The 20,681-nt window shown below is 33.3% G+C and overlaps 1 protein-coding gene across 3 annotated transcripts in view; it reads left to right on the top strand.

Moving 5' to 3' along the window:
* LOC111421764 (Ecdysone-inducible gene E1) overlaps positions 1 to 20,681 on the top strand; it is a 90,790-nt gene that overhangs the window by 52,073 nt on the left and 18,036 nt on the right. For all 3 annotated transcript variants that reach the window (XM_071194562.1, XM_071194563.1, XM_071194565.1), the window contains exon 3: positions 8,759 to 8,890. In XM_071194562.1, the coding sequence (XP_071050663.1) occupies positions 8,759 to 8,890 (132 nt within the window). The remainder of the gene's footprint in view (positions 1 to 8,758; positions 8,891 to 20,681) is intronic.

Genomic DNA, 20,681 nt, shown 5'->3' with positions numbered 1-20,681 from the left:
TCACCATTTATCGGTTCTACAACGGTTTTATTTACTTTCTGCAGTGACAATTTACAATTTTACAGAGCATGCAGCAACTAATATCACAGGAATTCCTTAAAAGAACAAAGCAATACAGTTTTCTAGAATAGGACCGAGCCACAACAACGTTGCTATATAGCAGTGGTGTCCATAACGTCGATCGCAAAGCAGTTTTGAGTCGATCGCCAAGAAAATCATGAATCTGAAATATCTATCTAAGGTTACTTTAAACCCTTCGGTCGATCTTGGCAAGACATTTATATAAAAAGTCGATTTTGATCAAAAATTAGTGGACACCACTGCTCTAAATCGATTAAACATAAACATTGTTGATTTTCGAAAATTAACTTAATCGTAACTCATAAACTAAAAGCGATGGGGAAATATTTTTTAAACATAAAACCTTAGTAATGGACCATAAAGACTAGATCCATAAAAAGATTGAACCCAATTATTACCATTTTTTAATTATAAGCTCTAAATCGATTAAATATCAAAATTGTTGATTTTCGAAAATTAACTCAATCATAAGTTATGATTGATAACTCATAAACTAAAGGCGATGAGGAAATACTTTTTATACATAAAACCTTAGTAATGGGCGATAAAGACTAGATCCATAACACGATTGAACCCAATTATTACAATTTTTAATTTATAAGCTGTAAATCGATTAAACATCAAAATTGTTGATTTTCGAAAATTAATTCAACCATAACTCAAAAACTAAAAGCAATGGGGAAATACTTTTTATACATAAAACCTTAGTAATGGGCGGTAAAAACTAGATCCATAACAAGATTGAACCCAATTATTACCATTGTTTATTTATAAGCACTAAATCGATTAAACATCAACATTGTTGATTTTCGAAAATTAACTTAATCATAACTCATAAACTAAAAGAGATGGGGAAATATTTTTTAAATATAAAACCTTAGTAATGGGCGATAAAGACTAGATCCATAACAAGATTGAACCCAATTATTACCATTTTTTATTTATAAGCTCTAAATTGATTAAACATCAAAATTGTTGATTTTCGAAAATTAACTCAATCATAACTCAAAAACTAAAAGCGATGGGGAAATACCTTTTATACATAAAAACTTAGTAACGGACCATAAAGACTAGATCCATAACAAGATTGAACCCAATTATTACCATTTTTTATTTATAAGCTCTAAATCGATTAAACATCAAAATTGTTGATTTTCGAAAATTAACTCAATCATAACTCATACACTAAAGGCGATGGGGAAATATATTTTATACATAAAACCTTAGTAATGGATCATAAAGACTAGATCCATAACAAGATTGAACCCAATTATTACCATTTTTTATTTATAAGCTCTAAATCGATTAAACATCAAAATTGTTGATTTTCGAAAATTAACTCAATCATAACTCATACACTAAAGGCGATGGGGAAATATTTTTTATACATAAAATCTTAGTAGTGGACCATAAAGACTAAATCCATAAAAAGGTTGAACTCAATTATTACGATTTTTTATTTATAAGCTCTAAATCAGTGGTGGCCATAACTTAGCTTAACTAAAATATCCATATCTGGGCCTCAGAGCAAAAGAAAGGAAGGTTACTTTAAACCCTCCAGTCGATCTTGGCAAGACATTTATATAAAAAGTCGATCTTGATCAAAAATTAGTGGACACCACTGCTATATAGCTACAAAATTGTAATTTTAAAAAATGCACGACTTACAATTAGTTAAGCCGAGGTCGCTTGCGGTCGAGGCGCTACATCGACATACAACTACACCGTTTTCAATGATGTTTGTCTTAATCGGGATACATTGTTGTCACCAGTTGAAAATATTAAGCCAAAGTCATTTGCAATTGAAGTGCTGTGATATATTTCGCTGTCAATTTAGTATCAATTGCCTCGGTCGCAAGCGACCTTGACTTAATCAAGCGAAGTCACACATACTTTAACCTTAGCCGAAACGCTGCAATTTATTGAATATTTTTGGGTTAATATGGTATTAATATAAAGCCTCGATTTAATCAGTATCTTTCGTTTAAACTTTTTGCGAATAACGCTCTATAATATTTGTTATTTAAATTAGTGTCGGTATGGGTTCGGTTCCTTTCTGTCACAATCAGCAGAAATATATTTTCACTCACTTAACATACAATAATTACTTGTATTGCAAGGCTACGATGTTTTAAACCGACACAGTTTTCAAGAATTTATGGCTTGTTTACATTGAAGTTATATCGCCCTAAAGTAGTTTTCAAAAATTAATGACTTACAATTTGTTGTGTCTAGATTGCATGCAATTCAGGTGCTATGTCGATGGTAACTTAATCAAATCTATACAATTTTCATTCCAGAGTTTCAACATGTTAGTGTGGTATGTAACTTCTTTGTTAGGGTTAATCTGTTTTATTTTGAAAGGACGTTTGTAAGTGGAGGAGTGAGACTCGTGGTAACCAACTTGTGCCATAGGCCAAAACGACGAGTCTAACTCGTGGTAAAGAATTTGTGCCATAAGGGAAAACCACGACTTTGGCGCGTGGTGAGGAATTATACATTTTGCGCAAATTTGGGCACACGGTTGAACAGCTGAATGGCTAGAAGGGCGACCGACCTTTTTGTTTACTATTGCCCACACGATCGCAAGTTAGCGCGTAGGCTAAGGGATTAAAGGCGTGTTGCTGTGTGACGTACAAAATTTCAACCTTAGCCATTATTTAATATAATATCTACTGTTAAAATTAACTCCCCCAAAAAGGCGAATGGCTGGTGGAATGTAGATCTCTACTACCAGTGACCTGAAACCCACAATTCATAAGAAATTAATAATGGGTTGACAAATTTCTGCTCTCAATAGGAATAACTTATGTATAGAATAATGTGTTAAAATTACAACTCGATAGACTGAATAAATTTTAAGTTCTGTCTTCCACGTATTGAAAAAGAAATGGTTTCGAGATAAACGCATTTAAAGTGACGGTTAAAGTGACCGATGCGATTTCACTCTTTTCTATTTGCTATAACTCTGTAAGTATTTTAAATTGCGTCATGCAATTTTCATAGTTTATACGTACTGGATGTTACTATCGCAATGTGAGAAGAAACAATCGATTTTTTAAACCTTCACAACAGTACTCTCTTGTAAGTCAGCAATAGATAAGGTTAAGGCGTCAGCGGCACTGTCTTCTATGTGCTATAACTTAAGCTAATAAAAATACGAAAAAAATATATTTAATTTAATATACTCCCTCTGTTCCAAATTGAAAATTTGGACTGAAAATTTTACACATTTAAACACAATTCAGCTGGTTAAATGTAAACGCCCTTCATGGTGAAGCTTTTCTTTATTCATGAATTTTCATATTTTTCTCGATATCTATGCGTCTGAGAGAAAAAGTATAAGAGAGTGCAATTTTGTTAAGAATACAATTTGCTACAACTTTCGTTCGAAAAGTTTTTCTGTAGCATGCTCAGATTCAAATTTATTCAATTTTATAGTTGTTGCCTGCTGAGGCCATCATGGTTGACTCCATGCACTTTTGTAGTGTCGAGAATGCGTTATCTAACTTTTCTTTAGTTAATGCGTCGAAGGCACTTTTAATACAATCTATTAATTCATTCATAGTTTTTGGCGATTTTGATATTTTGAGAATTTCTGACTTGAAAATAAGAAATGGTGATATCTATGGTAGCATTGACTATGGATTATATTATCTTGATTCATTTTCATTAATTTTTATAGGAAACGTTTTTCTCTATCACCTTTAATTTTCTACTTGTAACAGAATTTAACGCAGATGATTGTCAATTCTGATATTTTGAGAATTCCTGGCTTGAAGCTAAGAAATGGTGATATCTATAGTGGCATTGACTATGGATTATGTTATCTTGCTTCATTATCATTGATTTTTATGGGAAACGTTTTTCTCAATCACCTCTAATTTTCTCCTTATAACAGAATTTAACGCAGATGATTGTCAATTTTGATATTTTGAGAATTCCTGATTTGAACTTAAGAAATAGTGATATCTTTGATAGCATTGATTATGAATGTTATCTTGATTTATTATTATCAATTTTTATGGGAAACGTTTTTCTCTATCACTTTCAGTTTTTTAATCATAGCAGAATTAACATAGATGATTGTCAATTTTGATATTTTGAGAATTCCTGGCTTGAACCTAAGAAATGGTAATATCTAAGGTAGCATTGGTTATGAATAATGTTATCTTGATTCATTATCATCAATTTTTATGGGAACCGTTTTTCTCTATCACCTTCAGTTTTTTTAGACATAACAGAATTTAATGTAGATGATTGTGAATTTTGATATTGTGGGATTTCCTGGCTTGTTCATAAGAAATTGAGATAACTATGGTGGTATTGCTTATGATATTATGTTATCTTATTATGTTATCTTGATCCATTATCATCAATTTGGAACCAATCAACTTGGGTCTAATGGCTGGTACAACGTTATCGATAATCATCTTTTTGCATTCTTTTTCTTTTCTTGCTGTTTCTTTTTGCAGGTTCTTTATAAACAAAAGGCCAGAGTGCTATTTTGCCGTTGAAATACTGCTTTTTAGCACTGTCATAGCGTGGTCTGGCCACTGCAGCCATAAACATAACTTTAGTTATGAACCGTTTGCTTTTACAGCACCTTTCTGGTTCTGCTTCGTCCAGCGTTATGTAGCATGACCTTTTAACTTGCGTTGAGTCGTACATATCCTCAAAACATCGATTTGATTTAACCTTCGACAAACAGAACTCTAGTTTCTTTCATTAATTAAAGTAAGATTACATTATATTATATTAACTAGATAGAAACTCGTTAATTCTCCAAACTTTCCTTAGTCCATAAATTTTAGAGAAATGTATACCATAATTTGGGACGGAGGGAGTGTTTAATATATTTGTTTAGTACTGTTTTGATATTTTTTTATATTGTATTAAGTTTTGACGAGCGATTTTACGGGTTTGATTCAATTTGAATTTTAAATTGGAATAATAAGCGTCATAACAATAACGAAATTCCGGGGATTCCGTCAGAGTTCTGGTAATTGCGGCTTTGTGTCTGAAGACGAGTTCAAACGGAGTTTTTACATATATGGATATGTCCTATTTATTATTAGTTTGGTTCTAATTGATATAGTGTTCTTAGTATTAAGTACTTTTAAAGGGAATGAAATTCTCCATATTTCTCAAATAATTAAAAAATAATATAGGAAAGACTTTTTATGAGAAATAATAAAAAATTTAATTTAATTCAAATAGTAAACATGTTTCGAAACTTTTGGATATAACCTATTCATAGGTTATTTTCCAAAATTTTTTAAAGAATTTTTATTTAATTTTTTGATTTTTTGTAAATTTTAAAATATTTTGTATTTAAGAAGAAAAGCTTAAACTTATACCTAATCCCAACATACCTTAAAATTTTTCCATCAATTTGTAAATTAATTTATGTACTGAAGATGAAACAATAGTTTCGAAACACGTTTACTATTTGAAATTAACTTTTAAGGTGTGGTGACTCCACATGGTTTATTATACATAGACGATTTAGTTTTTTAACCTTGATCGGTCGGTTAAAATACATTCGGGAATTCCAAACATAGCAATAAATTGTAACCGTGAATGTTTTTCACGGCTATTGCATCATGATTTAGTAGTGGTTTTGCGTAGGAGCATTTTACATTATCTTGCATGGTATGAATAAATCTGTTTAAGTTTGACAAGATCATCTATATCCAAAGCTCCAGCTCCATAGGAGCCTTGTTTAATTTATGATTAATTTACAAATCCTCTTTGATTTTATATAAATTTTTATATAACCTAAATGGAAATGTATACAGTTCAGGTATTTTAAAATGGGTTCTGTTGCATTCCTGTACCTTAGGAATGCCAAAGGTTTAGAGCAAATGTAGGTCCTTGATGAACCTTAGTATTGCTCCAAACCTTACCCAAAATTTTGTGTCTGTCAACGTATTCACACAATATATGTTCAGCAGTCTCTGACTCGTCATTTGCACAGTTGACAAGTTTGATTCTCAGCTTGTCCAATGTGGAAGAGGTGGTATTTTAGAGGCGCATGGCCGGCCAGGAAGCCTGAAAGCGACCTTAGGTCCTCCCTTTGCTGAGGCATAAACCTCTTTGGTTTTGTTTTTCGGCGGAGTTATCATACTCTTCACCTGTCTGTGATCTGGAACCTCTGTCTAGCGTAAGTCTAACTTTGAGGCCTCCCATCTATTAATTACCTATTTTAAGTGGGTTTTTTTGTAGTCCACAGCCGGGTTGGGGTCCAATAAAAGGAGCAATTTCATTGCCTCCAATGTCTTTATGACGTGGAACTCTCCATAGAGTAACTTTATTGCCCCTGGCGAGTTCGCTGAGGTTGCCGGTACATTCTCTGACCAGCATTCACACGTGATAAGGCCTGAATTGCCTTTAGGGCTGCCCGACTGTCCATGAAAATGTTTATGGATGTACCTTTCTGTCCCTTTTCTAGGTTCAAAACGGTGCAAAAGTTTATAGTAAGAACTTTAGCTTGAAAAATGGTTATGTTCGAGCTGAGGAGCAACTCAATTATTTGTTCCACTAATGCATCGGTGTAGCAGGCAAGGGCTCCTCATTTGAGTTGAGGCTCTACCTTCGTCCAATCATCCCTGTTTCTAAATATAACCTTATATGGCTGGTCGAAATTATATTCCGTCGACCCCAGTTCTTTCCAAGGACCCTGCGGCAGATCTGGTTAGCTATGATGGCCTTTTTCCTCACCATGACTGTGTGGGAATTTTAGTTTAATAGTACTGTCCAGTATTACCCCTAGGTATTTGACTTCTGTTTTGAGGTATAGTTCTGTCTTCAATGGAGGGTGGTCTCAATTGTAACTTCCTTCTGCTTTATTCGGATTAATGGTGAGCCTATTGTTTGTGCTAGTATATAGTAGGACTTTCTGGATTTATTTGGGTTATGATTGTGTCATATTTACCTCGGATATTTACCTCTCATGTATTCCTGAATCATGAATGCATTCTTTGTTACGATGTTGATCAATGCATCAACTACTAGGCACCATAGGAGAGGTAAAAACACTGCCAATTGGGAATATCCTCTAAGTGCCTTAATAGTCTACGACTCGCCTCCCAGACTGGTTGTGATCTGCCAATTTTTCAGCATGGCTTTACACCATTTGCTCGTCGAGAGATGTATGCCTTTTACGTTTAGAGCTTTCTCTATGGATTCACAAGAGATGTTATCAAAAGTACCCTCTATGTCTACGAATACACATAGGGCCTCTACACTTACATACTCTTACAGCATCTTTGGCTGTAATTGTTTCCTCTAAAATGCTTGTCAAAGCATGGAGAGTAATAATTGTTGATTTTGCTTTCTGATAAGCATGTTGGTTTGGATGGAGTGGATTGGTGACAAGCACTCCTTTCCTGAGGTATTAATCGAGTACCTTTTCCATCTCTTTGAGGAGAAATGAAGTTAGGCTGATTGGTCTGTATGTCTTGGAATCGACATTTGATTCCTGTACCTTAGAAGGCCAAATAAAAGATACGTCCTGTTTAGTAGTGATGTTAGGGTTTTTGCGAAGATAAATCTAGAGATAAATCGAAGATACTATCCTATCAATCCTAAGAATTGGTTTACGTGTTTGGGATTTTTAGGAGTAAGATAAGCTATATTGCTTTGATTTTATCGGGATTTGGGACTATTCCTTTGTCACTAACGATTTGGCTTAAATACGTTAGTTCCTTTCTTAAGAACTCGTACTTATCTAGTTGTAATAAAATTTCGTTTGTGTGGAAGAGCTTTTTAAACTAAATGGCATCCGGGTGAACACATAGTGATTGTATGGAGTAAAACTAACAAAATCTGGGGTATGGAAGTACACATAGTGACTTAGTTGGCCGAGAATATACTCGATATCATCATAAAAGAAACTAGTCTATCATAATTCGCCATAGTTGCACGCCAGAAACATCGCCTTTTTTCGAAACGATTAAAATATAATCTTCTATTTTGTATACCACAGGAAAATTTCACAGCTTGCGTAGAACTAAGTTTATCGTAAGTTAAGTAGAATATGTTGTTATATTCTGCGCAGATTTCTAGAATTTATCTTCGAGGTTTCGATAATCTCTAGTCGAAGATTTTCTTTTAAAAGTTTGACTCAATCTTTTGAAGTTAAATTGGAAATTGGAGAGATCTAAGAAGAGTGATATCGATTTTGACTTGTTGATTTGTAGTATGTAAGATGGTGGTGATTGCCTTACTGTTTGTTTAACTTTAATAAGAGATTTTCTAAGAAATACTCCGAGACACTCGGAGTATTTCCAAGAGTTCCAAGATTCTCAATCTTGGGACTGTTACCTTGTTCAATATTCTCATTCTTTATATTGACTTCACTAAGGGTTACTGAACGAGAATTCAGGAAATAAGAAACGGATTAGGAAATGTTATAGTTTGAATAGACACGTATTAGCGATGAAAGGTCTTCAATTTTTAAAGTATTTCTGTTGTAACAGATGCTCAAGATCCTACTTAGATGTTAATTTATTGTATTTCTTGTCGAAATAGAACATGACTCACTGTGCCTAAACAATGTGTTTAAACAAACAAGTTCTATAAGTAAATTGCATTTTTTCTTTGATGTTATAAAAGATTGTTTGTGATTAGTAATTCTAATGATAACGATTTTTTTTCTTTGAATATTTTACAGCAACGTTACTCGGATATGATTGTATGGTCCCGGAGCAGTGTACCATGAAGGTGGCAAATAGCAGCTGTCTGGATGGCGTCTGCCGTTGTGTCGATGGATTCCTTCAATTTAGAAAACACACGTGTCTAGCACGTAAGTAGATCAACACATTGATTTAATCATGAATTTAAATATAAAATATTCTTATATCTATACAATCTTACAAGAAGAATGATGAGTTTTTACATTGACCACTATGAAATAACACGTATAGAAATAAAGACGTAGTTTTCTATCGTGGTAATCACGGTTCATATACGGCGTGAGCTTTAAATCAACTCCGCGCAGAACCGTTTCGCTGCTGCACCGACGACCGTTTGATTTATTCAGGTGATGCCTATCGCGTGCACTTTGCTATCATAAACCATTAATAGCGGTAGAGGTAGTCGACTACTCCCGCTATCGCAACACCCAGTAGATTGCATCGTGATTATACGCGAGCTCCGCTTTATTTCTTTTGTGATACAGGAAGTGCACTTGTAACGAACAGAAAAATAATCTTAATATTCTACTACAAGCGTTTTGTGTATGTAAAAGATGTTTTAATTCAATCAATCTATTGATAGATAGTATAGATACCACAGTGATGTTGGAGTTTGTTAGTCCCATGTTATTCCTGACGATCCGATCGATGGCGGTAATAATTTGTCTTTGTACAAACTAGTAACGTTGTATGTACATACATACGTGTCGCGCGTCCAAGCGATCGACTCCAAGGAGATAAAGAGCCGCATCCTGCATGATCTATGGTTGATTACGTTTTTTTTTAGTTGGGTAGTTAATTATCGTTAAGGCAAACCACATCACGATTAGGTATAGGGAATTTCTCCCACGTCGACGTCTTGTTTCCCATGTATCAAAAACTCAAGACATTATTCATGGTGTCCACATAAGTATCAACAAAACATTTATAAAACATCCTTGAAGCTATTAAAATTATATTAAATATATTGTTATGTGGTCTCATTTCCTCACAAATCAATCTTTGTTACCTACAATTCCTTAAATTTATATAAGACCAGTGTATCTTATATATATTAATTATTATAATAATAAATAATTCTTATATCAATACACCATGGTTTAAGTATCAACAAAAGCTTTTAAAGACAACAAAAGAATTAAACTATAAATTGTAATTAACTTTCATCACATTTCTATTGCCTTGAAAACCATTCTACAGCTGTTTCACGACATCTGGAGTCGTTATTTTCGTTGTTTTACGGTTGTTGGTTCAATTTGATGCCAAATCGGTGAAGTAAAGAATAATTATAATAAAACAACGGTAAGTTGTTTGTTCAACTAATGATGTTTAAATAATCGGTAGAACTGTTGTATGTCTAAATAAAAGCTTATAACGATCAATGAACCGTCATGTCATGAGACGGTCGTGATTAAAGCTAAATTTCTTTTCTCCCATTTTTTACGGTCTTTCTGCAATCATATACATCTGTCTTGTCGATGGTTTAACTTTATGTACCTTTTGATGCCGATTTAATAATACACATAGAAAATTAAAAGTAGCAATAATGACCTCATTGGATGCACGTTACAATGGTGTAAAAACGATTCTACTATAATTAAATCAAAAATTATTAATGTATATAAAAAATAAAAAAAATAGTAACGAAAGCAACATAAAATAAAGTAACTGTCGAAAAAAAAAACAAAAAACACATCTAACGATGTTGACAAACCAAAATAACCCACGCTTAGGATCCATCTGCACCATCACTAACATTCATCACTCCACACGAGACCCCCTTTAATGATTAACATGGAATTGCTCTTATTTAAGATCATCCAAATCTGTTTCACTAGAAACTGTGTGTTTATTATTGCCGACCTTAACAAATATTCTTCCATCCAGTGACCAAACAGCTAACACCAAACTTACTCACTGCTTTTTTATAACTCGTAAACTTGACTATTATGCTTTGAAGTCCATTGTGTACTTTTCCAATTGGATGGCACCGGTCTATGAAGTTTTCATCTACTTGCAAGTCCACGTTATCTTTGAATAATCTTATAACATTTTCCTCACATTTACTTTGTGGAGATTCACTCATTCCATTAATTCTAACGCATGCTCTTCTCGAAGATTGTTCCAGGCTATCCACTTTGGACGAAAGACTTTCCGTTTTATCCACTAGTTGTTTGTTGACAATCGCGTTTTGTCAGTCATTTTTAATGACGACCAATTACACGGAAACTCCCTGAATACAATGAGACGAACTTTAGCAAAATAAGAGCACTTTGATTGATATAAAAACCGGTCAACTTGCGGAGCGAAGAAACAACGATCCCTCACACTGACGCCATTTTCTTTTCTTCATTCTTTGTTTTGGCATGAAACTGGGAGACCAGGACAAATTGTGGGTTGCTCATAAAGCTTGTGTGTAGTGTCTCTGATCTACGCTTCTGATTCAAAGGAATGAAGACTGCTTGATGGTTTAAAAATATGATATGAAGGGAGTTGTCAAACTATTCTGATTGAGTCTTGCCATGTCCGTGGCAAAAATCAGCTTTTGATTTTTGCCTATCTCTTACCATGATAAAATTTCATCGGCCGTACTCCCTGTTCCTCATGGATATAATGTGCCAGATTCAGTTATCTCTTCAGAATTGGAACATCGGGAAGTCCAAGGCATCGATACCGAATAGAGAAGACCCTTGATAGTGATTCATTACAGCCCAGATTCTGGTAGTCCGAAAGAGGCAGCTAAATTAGTAGGCTCCAGATTAAAAGATAAAAACTTATTGACAAAGAGAACCTTTTTTATCGGTACAGTAATCGAGAAAAGCTCGATAAGATAAACTGTTTATAATTTCGTCGAAAAGGAGACTTAAAACTGTATTTGTACCAGTTAGATACTCGATGCATATAAAAGGGCGCTATAATAACCTGGCTCTCGTCCTCAACAAAATCAAATTTCCTGACCGCTATTGCACTATTTGTGATGACACTCAGTTAAAAGAATGGCCGAACAACAACATCTTCAACCAGGCACCAAAAATATGATTCGGAACAGCTTAGTTACCCCAAGAAAAACTATTGTTACCCCCACTGCATAAAGTTAACTGGAATGATGCAGTTTGTTAAGACTATTCCTAAAGATGGTGACTGTTTCAAATATCTGTGTAAAAAGTTTCCTGATTTATCTAAAGTCAAGTTGAAAGAGGAAGTCTTTGTTGGTCCAGGTATCCGCATGCTTATAAAAAATAAAGAATATACTAGAAAACAACAAAGGAAAAAGAAACTTGGGTTAAAAGATGTCATCAGTAAATTTCTGGGAGATTAGAAGAATCCTTACTATAAATCAATTGTAATCAATATGCTGGACAAATTTTAAGCATTGGATTGCTGCAAGGGTGTCAAAATGAATTTCCTTCACTCACATGTGAACTTTTTTCTCGAAGATTTAGGATCATTCAGCAAAGGTTCCACCAAAACATCAAATAGACTGCGTTATGCATCACTTGACTAGGCGGAAATGAGTAATGTTGAGAAAAACGAGATTTTCGTTTTCATCTCTCTAAAAATATAAAACTTCTCAGAATAGGCAGACTCAAACTATTGAAAATTATTTGCTGCCTGTCCATTTTTATCACAGAACACTGATGACAGCTATCAGAAGCACAGAACTAAAACTAGAGACAAAATGATGACGATTCGTGTAAAAATGTTTGAAGAAAATAATCTAGAGTTTGATTTTGTACTTTTAAACTGGTTTTTATTTTATATAGCATTTAAGTCTAACCAGTTTCGGCCCTTGGCCATCTTCATCTGTTTTGTTAAAAAAGATCACATATCAAAGTCGAAATCAGATTATTGGTTACTAATTTACAAAATTAAAGTTTAAAGAGTTGTAAAATGAAATTAAGGACGAAGTGTTACAAGTTTACAGGTTAAAATGTAAGAACGCTCTTTTTTAACAAAAGAAATATTAAGAAACTTGGGAAAAATTCAAGAGTCATCATGTGGCTTAAAAATTGACGATTTTTTTTAATCAATGTGAAATAACCCAAAAAACACATTAAAAATAAAAAGAAAGTGCGAAAAAGTGACTAACACCAGATTAAGTTCAGTTATAAAACTTCTTTTATATGATAACTAACTTCAGGTTTAAAATGTCAACCTCAATTTTGACATATTTGTAATCGTCATTAAAAATCCTTTAAAATGAGTACAAACACGACATATTTATCTTCAATATTAATGAAGTTATGGTCAACTTCCGGTTAAGAATGTCAACGTCAACTTTGACATATTTGTAATCGTCGTGAAAAATCCTTTAAAATGGGTCCAAACATGATACGTTTAATTCCAATATTAGTCGAGATATAAGAACTTCCGGTTTGGAATGACAATGTCATTTTGACATATTCTTAATTTTTATAAAATGTCTTAATATTTGTCACAAAAACAAAAATATAAATAAAAAAAAATAAAAAATTAAGGTTGGTATTAATATTTAAAAATTAAATTGCTAACTTCATTGTTGCTAACTTCGGGTTTAATCTTTGGACTCATTTTAAAGGTTTTTTAATGAAGATGACAAATATGTCAAAATTGACGTTGACGTTTCAAACCGGAAGTGATTGTATTTCCGTTAATATTAAAGTTAAATATGTCGAGTTTGGATTTATTTTAAAGGATTTTTTATGAAGTTGACAAATATGTCAAAATTAACAGTTCAAAGTTCCAACTTTTTGATTTTTTGAGATAAATGCGTCAAGTTAACACTAGACCGACAACTAGAAACATTCGGATTTAGTCCCACGTCTCTCAAGACGGCTAAACCCGAATGATTCTAGTTCTAGACCTTGTGTTAGTTCTAGTGATAGTGCTAGTGTAAAACTAGAACTAACACTAGACCTAGAACTAGAAATATTCGGGTTTAGCCGTGCGTCTGCACACTTTTTCTTTTCACATCCATGATCAACTTGAATAGTACGGGGCTTAGATTATCTCTCTGTTTTATGTCGGTTTATATGGGTACTCTACATTTCACTCCTTTCTTTGTTCTTATCGTTGTGCAGTTATTGGTGTTCAGCTCCACGATAATATTTATTATACCGGGATACACTTCTCTTTTTTTGTAGCAGTCTCATAACATCTGCAAGGCTTACTGGATCAAATGTTTTTGTAAAATTATCAAAACACATTTATGCTATTGTGTTGTATTCAATTGCTTTTCCGGTAATCTATCTTATTATAAATATATCGTTTATCGTTGAATTCATTGATCTATTTTTTCTGAATCCTTGCCACTCCTCACAGATGCTGTAAGCGGAAATTTCTTGTTCGAGAATCATTATAAATAGCGTTAGTATCGAGCTCAGAAGGCTTACTTCAGATTAGTTCTCAGGGTCTTTCTTGTATCCCTTTTTGAATACTAGTATAGTTTTGCTTTCTTTCCATTAAGTTAATATACTTTTTGTATTGTATTATTTTGTTGATTAACTCGTCTATCTCGTTGAGTAGTATGTCCCCATCGTATTTTATTATTTCATTTGATATCTCATTAAACTCTGAAGATTTTCGATTTTTAAATTTGTTGATTTATGATTTATTCTTTCTCTGGATATGGACAGCTGTTGATATGTGCTTTCGGCAATATACTCTGTTCTTCTCAATCATTTAGTGCAATTTTTGCAAGTTTCATATGTTTTTTTTTTCTATTTCTTAACATATTCCAAATTTTTCTATGCTCCCTTTCATAGAGAATTTTTCTTATTTTTCACTTAATCGCAAGATGTTCTCGATTCTTCCGGTTACCTCACAGTACACGTCACTGTAGAAGTTTTTCAAACCTTTCAATCACATTACAATTCACGACACCATAAAACTTTCTCAAATCTTCTGGTCCCTTCATAATAGGACTTTTGAGTAGATCTCAATTTTGAAATGTTAACTGTATTATAACTCACTGTTCGTTTTAAGTTTATTCGTTTACAAACATTAATGTTGTAAAATCAGGAAAGACTCAACAAGTATCGTATGTTACAAGAAATCATCCATCATCTAGAAACTGACCCATTAACTTAACATAAAATATTGCTATCACTATAATCGCAACAACAAAGACAATATTAGGAATTGGATGGGTCACTTGGATATGTTGGGTGTATGTTTATGTGTAGTTTTAAGAATGTAGACACAAAAGTTAATCAATTTTGCGAATAATATTTATTTAGAATTAAATTTGAAATAATTTTTCTAGATATATTTTTTTCGAATTTTCAAAAAACATAATTTAGATATATGTATTTTTACTTATGGATATTGAATACACTTAAAGTAATTTTCGTACTCAAGGAAACGTGTCGAAAATTTATGGACAGCCACACTTCTTGGTGAAATTTACATAAGAAATAGCCAGAACACTTCATATTATCAGCATTATAAGTCATTTGAAGCACAGGAAACATTTGTAACGCTTACCGTACTTGAATAAACTGGTAATATTCCATATTCAATTAACAATTTTGCATAAAGAGCAGGTGTTCGAGAAATTTCCTTTATTATTATTTAAGCCCTTAACTGCTCTTATTTTACTTTGTTAGCTTTGTAGATATAAGAAGAATTCCCAACGTAATTGAGAAACCATAAAACACTTCTTACATAAACTTTGAAGAAAGGTAATAATAAAGATTAAATTGCTTTGAAATCTATGAATCTTCTTGAAATATTAATAACAATTTGTAATTACTTACAAAGAGGTAACCGCAAAAAATAATACCATAAATAATCTTTACATCAATGCTTACCGATGACCACTTTTAGCCAACTGTAACGGATTCTATCTATCGAATTCCATTACATATTTAATTACTCTTTGGTCGCTGGACGTAATGAACGTCGATATAATTATTTTAAAGCGTTGCAAGGGGGAAGCAGGAGCGAAACAAGGGGCCGTGGAGATGAGACGTCGCTCGTCTTGCTTTTGCGGTCGTATCGGTGCAATAAAATTAATCGTCCCAATCCAATGATACCTTTTCCGGAGTGCAAATAACCGTTAAATGGGCGCAAGAAGTCAACGGAAACCCACGCCACCCCATTATATCATTTCGTTTTATTGGCCTGCTCTCAATTTAGTCCCGCTTTGAGCGAATGATTGATTTCAGTGAAGATATGTTAACCCCGGGTGTTCCGGTGTAGTTTATAACCATTTTATGACTAGTATTAGATTATTTATTTTTTTCAGAAATTATATTGAAATATCTTTCACATTGATTTAGTTTTAAATGTTTTGATTTAGTTTATGGCAATGTTTTTGTTGGGTTCCCACGATAACACCAAAGAAAAAGATTTTAAGTTCTACCGCACGATTTCTAAGAGGTTCTTCTCCCTATCGCTTTAGATACCGTCCGAAAGGTTCGGATTTATAAGAGGACGTGTCCTTCTGAAACGCCTATTTTCGTGACCGTTCGAACTGCGAGATACTGTACATTTCCCTACGAAAGTTTTTACCGTTATCTCGGTGTATTTATGTGTCAATAGTGAGAATCTCTGTTAACTATAAATTCGAAGGTTTTCCGTTATCAAACTGCAATCGTATTAAATAAATTTTTGTGCGACCGAATAAGTTTTGTACATGCTATTCAAAACAAATAATTTGTAGTAATGTAAGTGCTTTTTAAGATTTATATAACCTGGTGTGTGGAAAATTTATATTTCCTCGATAATGTAGGTATAAATCAAACTATAATCTAGAGAAATGCGTCGGTGATTTATAGTGGTCGCATCTCCCTATGTGAGTATAGGGGAAAAGAAAAATGACCTACACTTAAAATAATGGTGTGTGATATATTGGGCATTTTTAAGCGCTAACAATGATTATAACTAAAATAAATCTGCTCAAAACTTATGTCTGGGGATTCACATTTTTTACAGTATTTAAATCATTTACATATTAACATCTATTTACATTTACATTAACAACAATAATACATTATAAAATGAATCTGGACGAGAACCATGTATCCGTAATAACATTTTTGGTAACAATATGCAACAACAAAAATTATTTTTTATTTTCATTGATTGTGAGTTTCACTCAATCAAGCTTTGTAAATTAAAATAGTTACATTACATCAAGTTTCACATAGAAAATTTATTCATCAAAAAAGCTAATATTTTTTTGAACGCCTATTTCTTGTCTTATACTCAGTCCTTACAGTATCCCTCTGAAGACACCAACAAAAGTCTTCAAGCATGGTAGTTTCACATCTGCCGTGATATCACTTATCTCTATTAATAATAATAATAATAATAATAGTTTATTCTTCAACAATACATATATACAAAAACTGTATAAATGCTAATTAAAGTTAAAAAAAAAACTTAAAAAGAGACAAAAGAAAAATAATTATAATAATTGTTGAAGAATCATAAGGTCGCGGATTCAGTGCCATGGCCAAAAGACCATTACGGTTCTTCCACCGCAGCCTTAAATTTAAAAAAAAGCTATCAAAACAGGCCAGTAAATGCCTAAAAAGAACTTAAAGCTAAAATTCCGTATTATCCCTAAATTACCGATCTTAAAGAATTAAAATTTAAACCAATGCTATGAAACAACATAACATAAAATTTAATAACCTTCCGAGATGTTCCTCAATGTTAAAATCACTGCATGTTAAAAAGGTAATTAAACAACAAACACTTAAACGCACGGCCATGCCCAACCTTTGTATAATCTGGGATAGAGTTGTATAGAGAATATACACTATAGGTAAATGATCGCTCAAAAAAGGTGGTCCTATGCTTAGGAGGATTTATAACATTTTTATTTCTGATGTTGATACTATGCAAGTCACCTCTAAAATAAATCTTTGTAGCTAAGTAAGGTGGATTGCGACCAACAATTATGTTATGGTAAAACGTAAGTGATAGCATTTGAATACGAGACCTCATATTAAGCCATCCAAGATCCTTCAATTTATAAGTTATATGGTCATATTTTCTTATGCCGAAAATGTACCGCATACAAGCATTTTGCACACGCTGCATCCTCACACGTCTGCAACGTCGAGACAAGGATCGAAGACTGGAGCACAATAATTAAAAATGGACAGCACAGTGTTTTCACATAAAATTGTCTTAAGCTTGATGCTGAAAACATTCCTAAAAGGATACAAAACCTTCAGGTTTAGAAAACTCAAACCTATAAGTCTAGAAATATGCTGCCGTTATCGAAATGTATTGTCAATAATAAGACCCAAATTTTTCTCCTGTAGTGATATAGGAATCACATTATTGTCAACACTGATTTTAACCAATGATTGCAGTTGTTGAACGTGTCTCTCATTACCAAACAAAAGAACAGCACATTTTGCCGTATTCAAAAACAAAAAATGTTCACGAACATAAACTGACAGTCTCTGAAGGTCACAATTAATTTTATCTACAGCATTTTCATAATCATTAAACGGAAAACCATAACACAGTTGAGTGTCATCCGCACTAATTATGCAATAAGGACGTATAAACGTTAAACAGCAGACGGCCCAATATTGATCCCTGTGGAACACCTTTATTAACATGTAAAGGATTAGAAACCGAACTACCCAACTTGATACATTGATGCCTATTACTTAAATAAGATTTAATTAAGTCTAGGAAAGAATGATGACACCCAATGTAGTTTAAAATTGATACAAGCAATTGGTGACTAATTGAATCAAATACTTTGGTAAAATCTAATAAAACCAAAATACCACAATCACCCCGATCCCTAATTCTTAGCAAATCATCAGTTATATTCAAAAGAGCCGTAGTACAACTACGCCCAGGTACAAAACCTGACTGACACTCAGGTAAAATGTTATAATGTGCTAAATGTTCTTTTAATTTAACGCTAATTATTTTTTCAAAAATTTTGCTAAAAGCAGGCCATATGCTAATAGGACGAACATCACTATATGTTACAGGCGCATCTGTTTTAGGCAGAGGGTTTACATACGCCATTTTCCAAGAAGAAGGAAAATATTTCTCCTCAATACATCAATTGAGTATATGACATATGTATGGCGGAAGTGTAAGTTTTAACACATCCATAGATATACCATCATGACCAACAGAGCTGCCATTCATATTCATCACCAAGCTTAAAATTGTATCTTCATCCACAGATCGAAGTCGAAATACAGATCCGATATTGTTGAAAGTATTACTATTATAAAAGGATGCAGAATGACTGTTATCGTATTGACTATCTGGAACATTATATACAAATGCTGAGTTTATTTCATTTACGTTTCTTAAATGAATTGGTAGGCTACTGTTTTTAATTCGCAATATACGACAGTTCCTTAACACATTCCAAATTCTTTTTTGATTAGAGTTTTTGTGCAAATGCACAAAATATGCTTTCCTTTCAGCATCAGTAGCAAAATTAGTATAATTTCTCAATTGTTTTTTAGCTTTATCTCTCAAATTTTGTAACAACTTAATGTTATTCGTTATCCAAGGTTTCCTAGGTTTCGAACTGTCCTCACAGAAGCATGACTGTCAAAGAATTTCAATAATTAATCATTAAAAAACTTCAATGTATCATCAATGGACATTGCAAAAATAGCCTGAAATGGTATCAGGTTTAATTTTGCAACGAAGGAATCATAATCGAATGAGTTGAAATCTCTGTATGTGTAACAAAACAAATATGGTTTAAGCATTGCACAGCTAAATCGACAAAAAACCCGTTCATGATGAGAGATCTCAGGATGAAGAACCCCAGAGTCCAATACTATAGATGAATCAGACACCACAATAACGTCAATAGTCTTCATCGAACTATCTGTAATTCGGGTAGGCTCACTTATTAATTGAGTCATATCAAGTGTTTGAAACATATTCAACAATCTTGCAACATAATTATAGCTAGTATCAAGAACATCAATATTAATATTCCCCAAACAGAAAACATAATCAAACCTTAATCGCATTTCCAACAATTGGGCTTCAAAACCTTCCACGAATACACACTCGGAAACAGCCTCAGTCCTGTAAACACAGCCAATCGCCTACGTTTTCGATTTAATGCGTACGGATAACCAAATTTGCTCCTACCCAACAACATCAGTTTCTCCAATATGATCACACCTTAAATTATCACGTAAATAAATACATACCCCTCCACCTTTACCAACTCTATCCCTTCTATTGCTGGTAACTCCGCCATTTCCTGTAAAAGCGTTCTCCATGTTCATCGCTAACTGAGCCCATGTTTTCCGGAAAAAGCTTAAATGCGAGTCTATAAAATGGATTTTAAAGGACATAATACATTGTAGTTTATGATAGTGAAAAACATCTTAACATTAAGACACTAGTTAAAGAAGTGAACTAAACAACAATAGACAGCAAAAAGAAAATTAAAGGAGCTGCCGGGTTTGGTGATTGTTTCACGAAGTAAGCTTACTTTGCAAACTATGTAGATTTATAAAAAATGCTTCATCTTTTTATAGTGCAGTCTCCGGAGGCTTGAGCGCCTCCGGAGTCTGTTAGATGTTACCGCTTGGAATAATTCTAGTGAGGTGCAACCAAATCATCTTCGAAGATCTTTTAGCTAGTAATGGCTACAATATATAGTCTTGCCTAACTCCCTTTAAGGTCGCTGTTTGTTCAGATGTCTCACCATCCGCTTCAACTTCCGCAGTTTGATTACAATATAAACCAGCGAGTACAAGAAGATCTCTCGCGTCCACTTCCACAGATTTTAAGATGTCTAAGAGCTTTTGGTGTTGTACGCATTGATGTAGGCCTTTCTGTAATCTACAACGCATACATAGACATCGACGTTGATGTCTCTACATCTCAAAACTGCTAGAGAATAAATTATTATGAACAAATATAAACTAAAGATAAATCTGTATAAGCACG

Source organism: Onthophagus taurus, chromosome 2, assembly GCF_036711975.1.
Source record: "Onthophagus taurus isolate NC chromosome 2, IU_Otau_3.0, whole genome shotgun sequence".
In the NCBI taxonomy this organism is placed as follows: Eukaryota; Metazoa; Arthropoda; class Insecta; order Coleoptera; family Scarabaeidae; genus Onthophagus; species Onthophagus taurus.
Note: the sequence above shows the minus strand (reverse complement) of the source record. Positions and strands in the feature narration are given on the sequence as shown.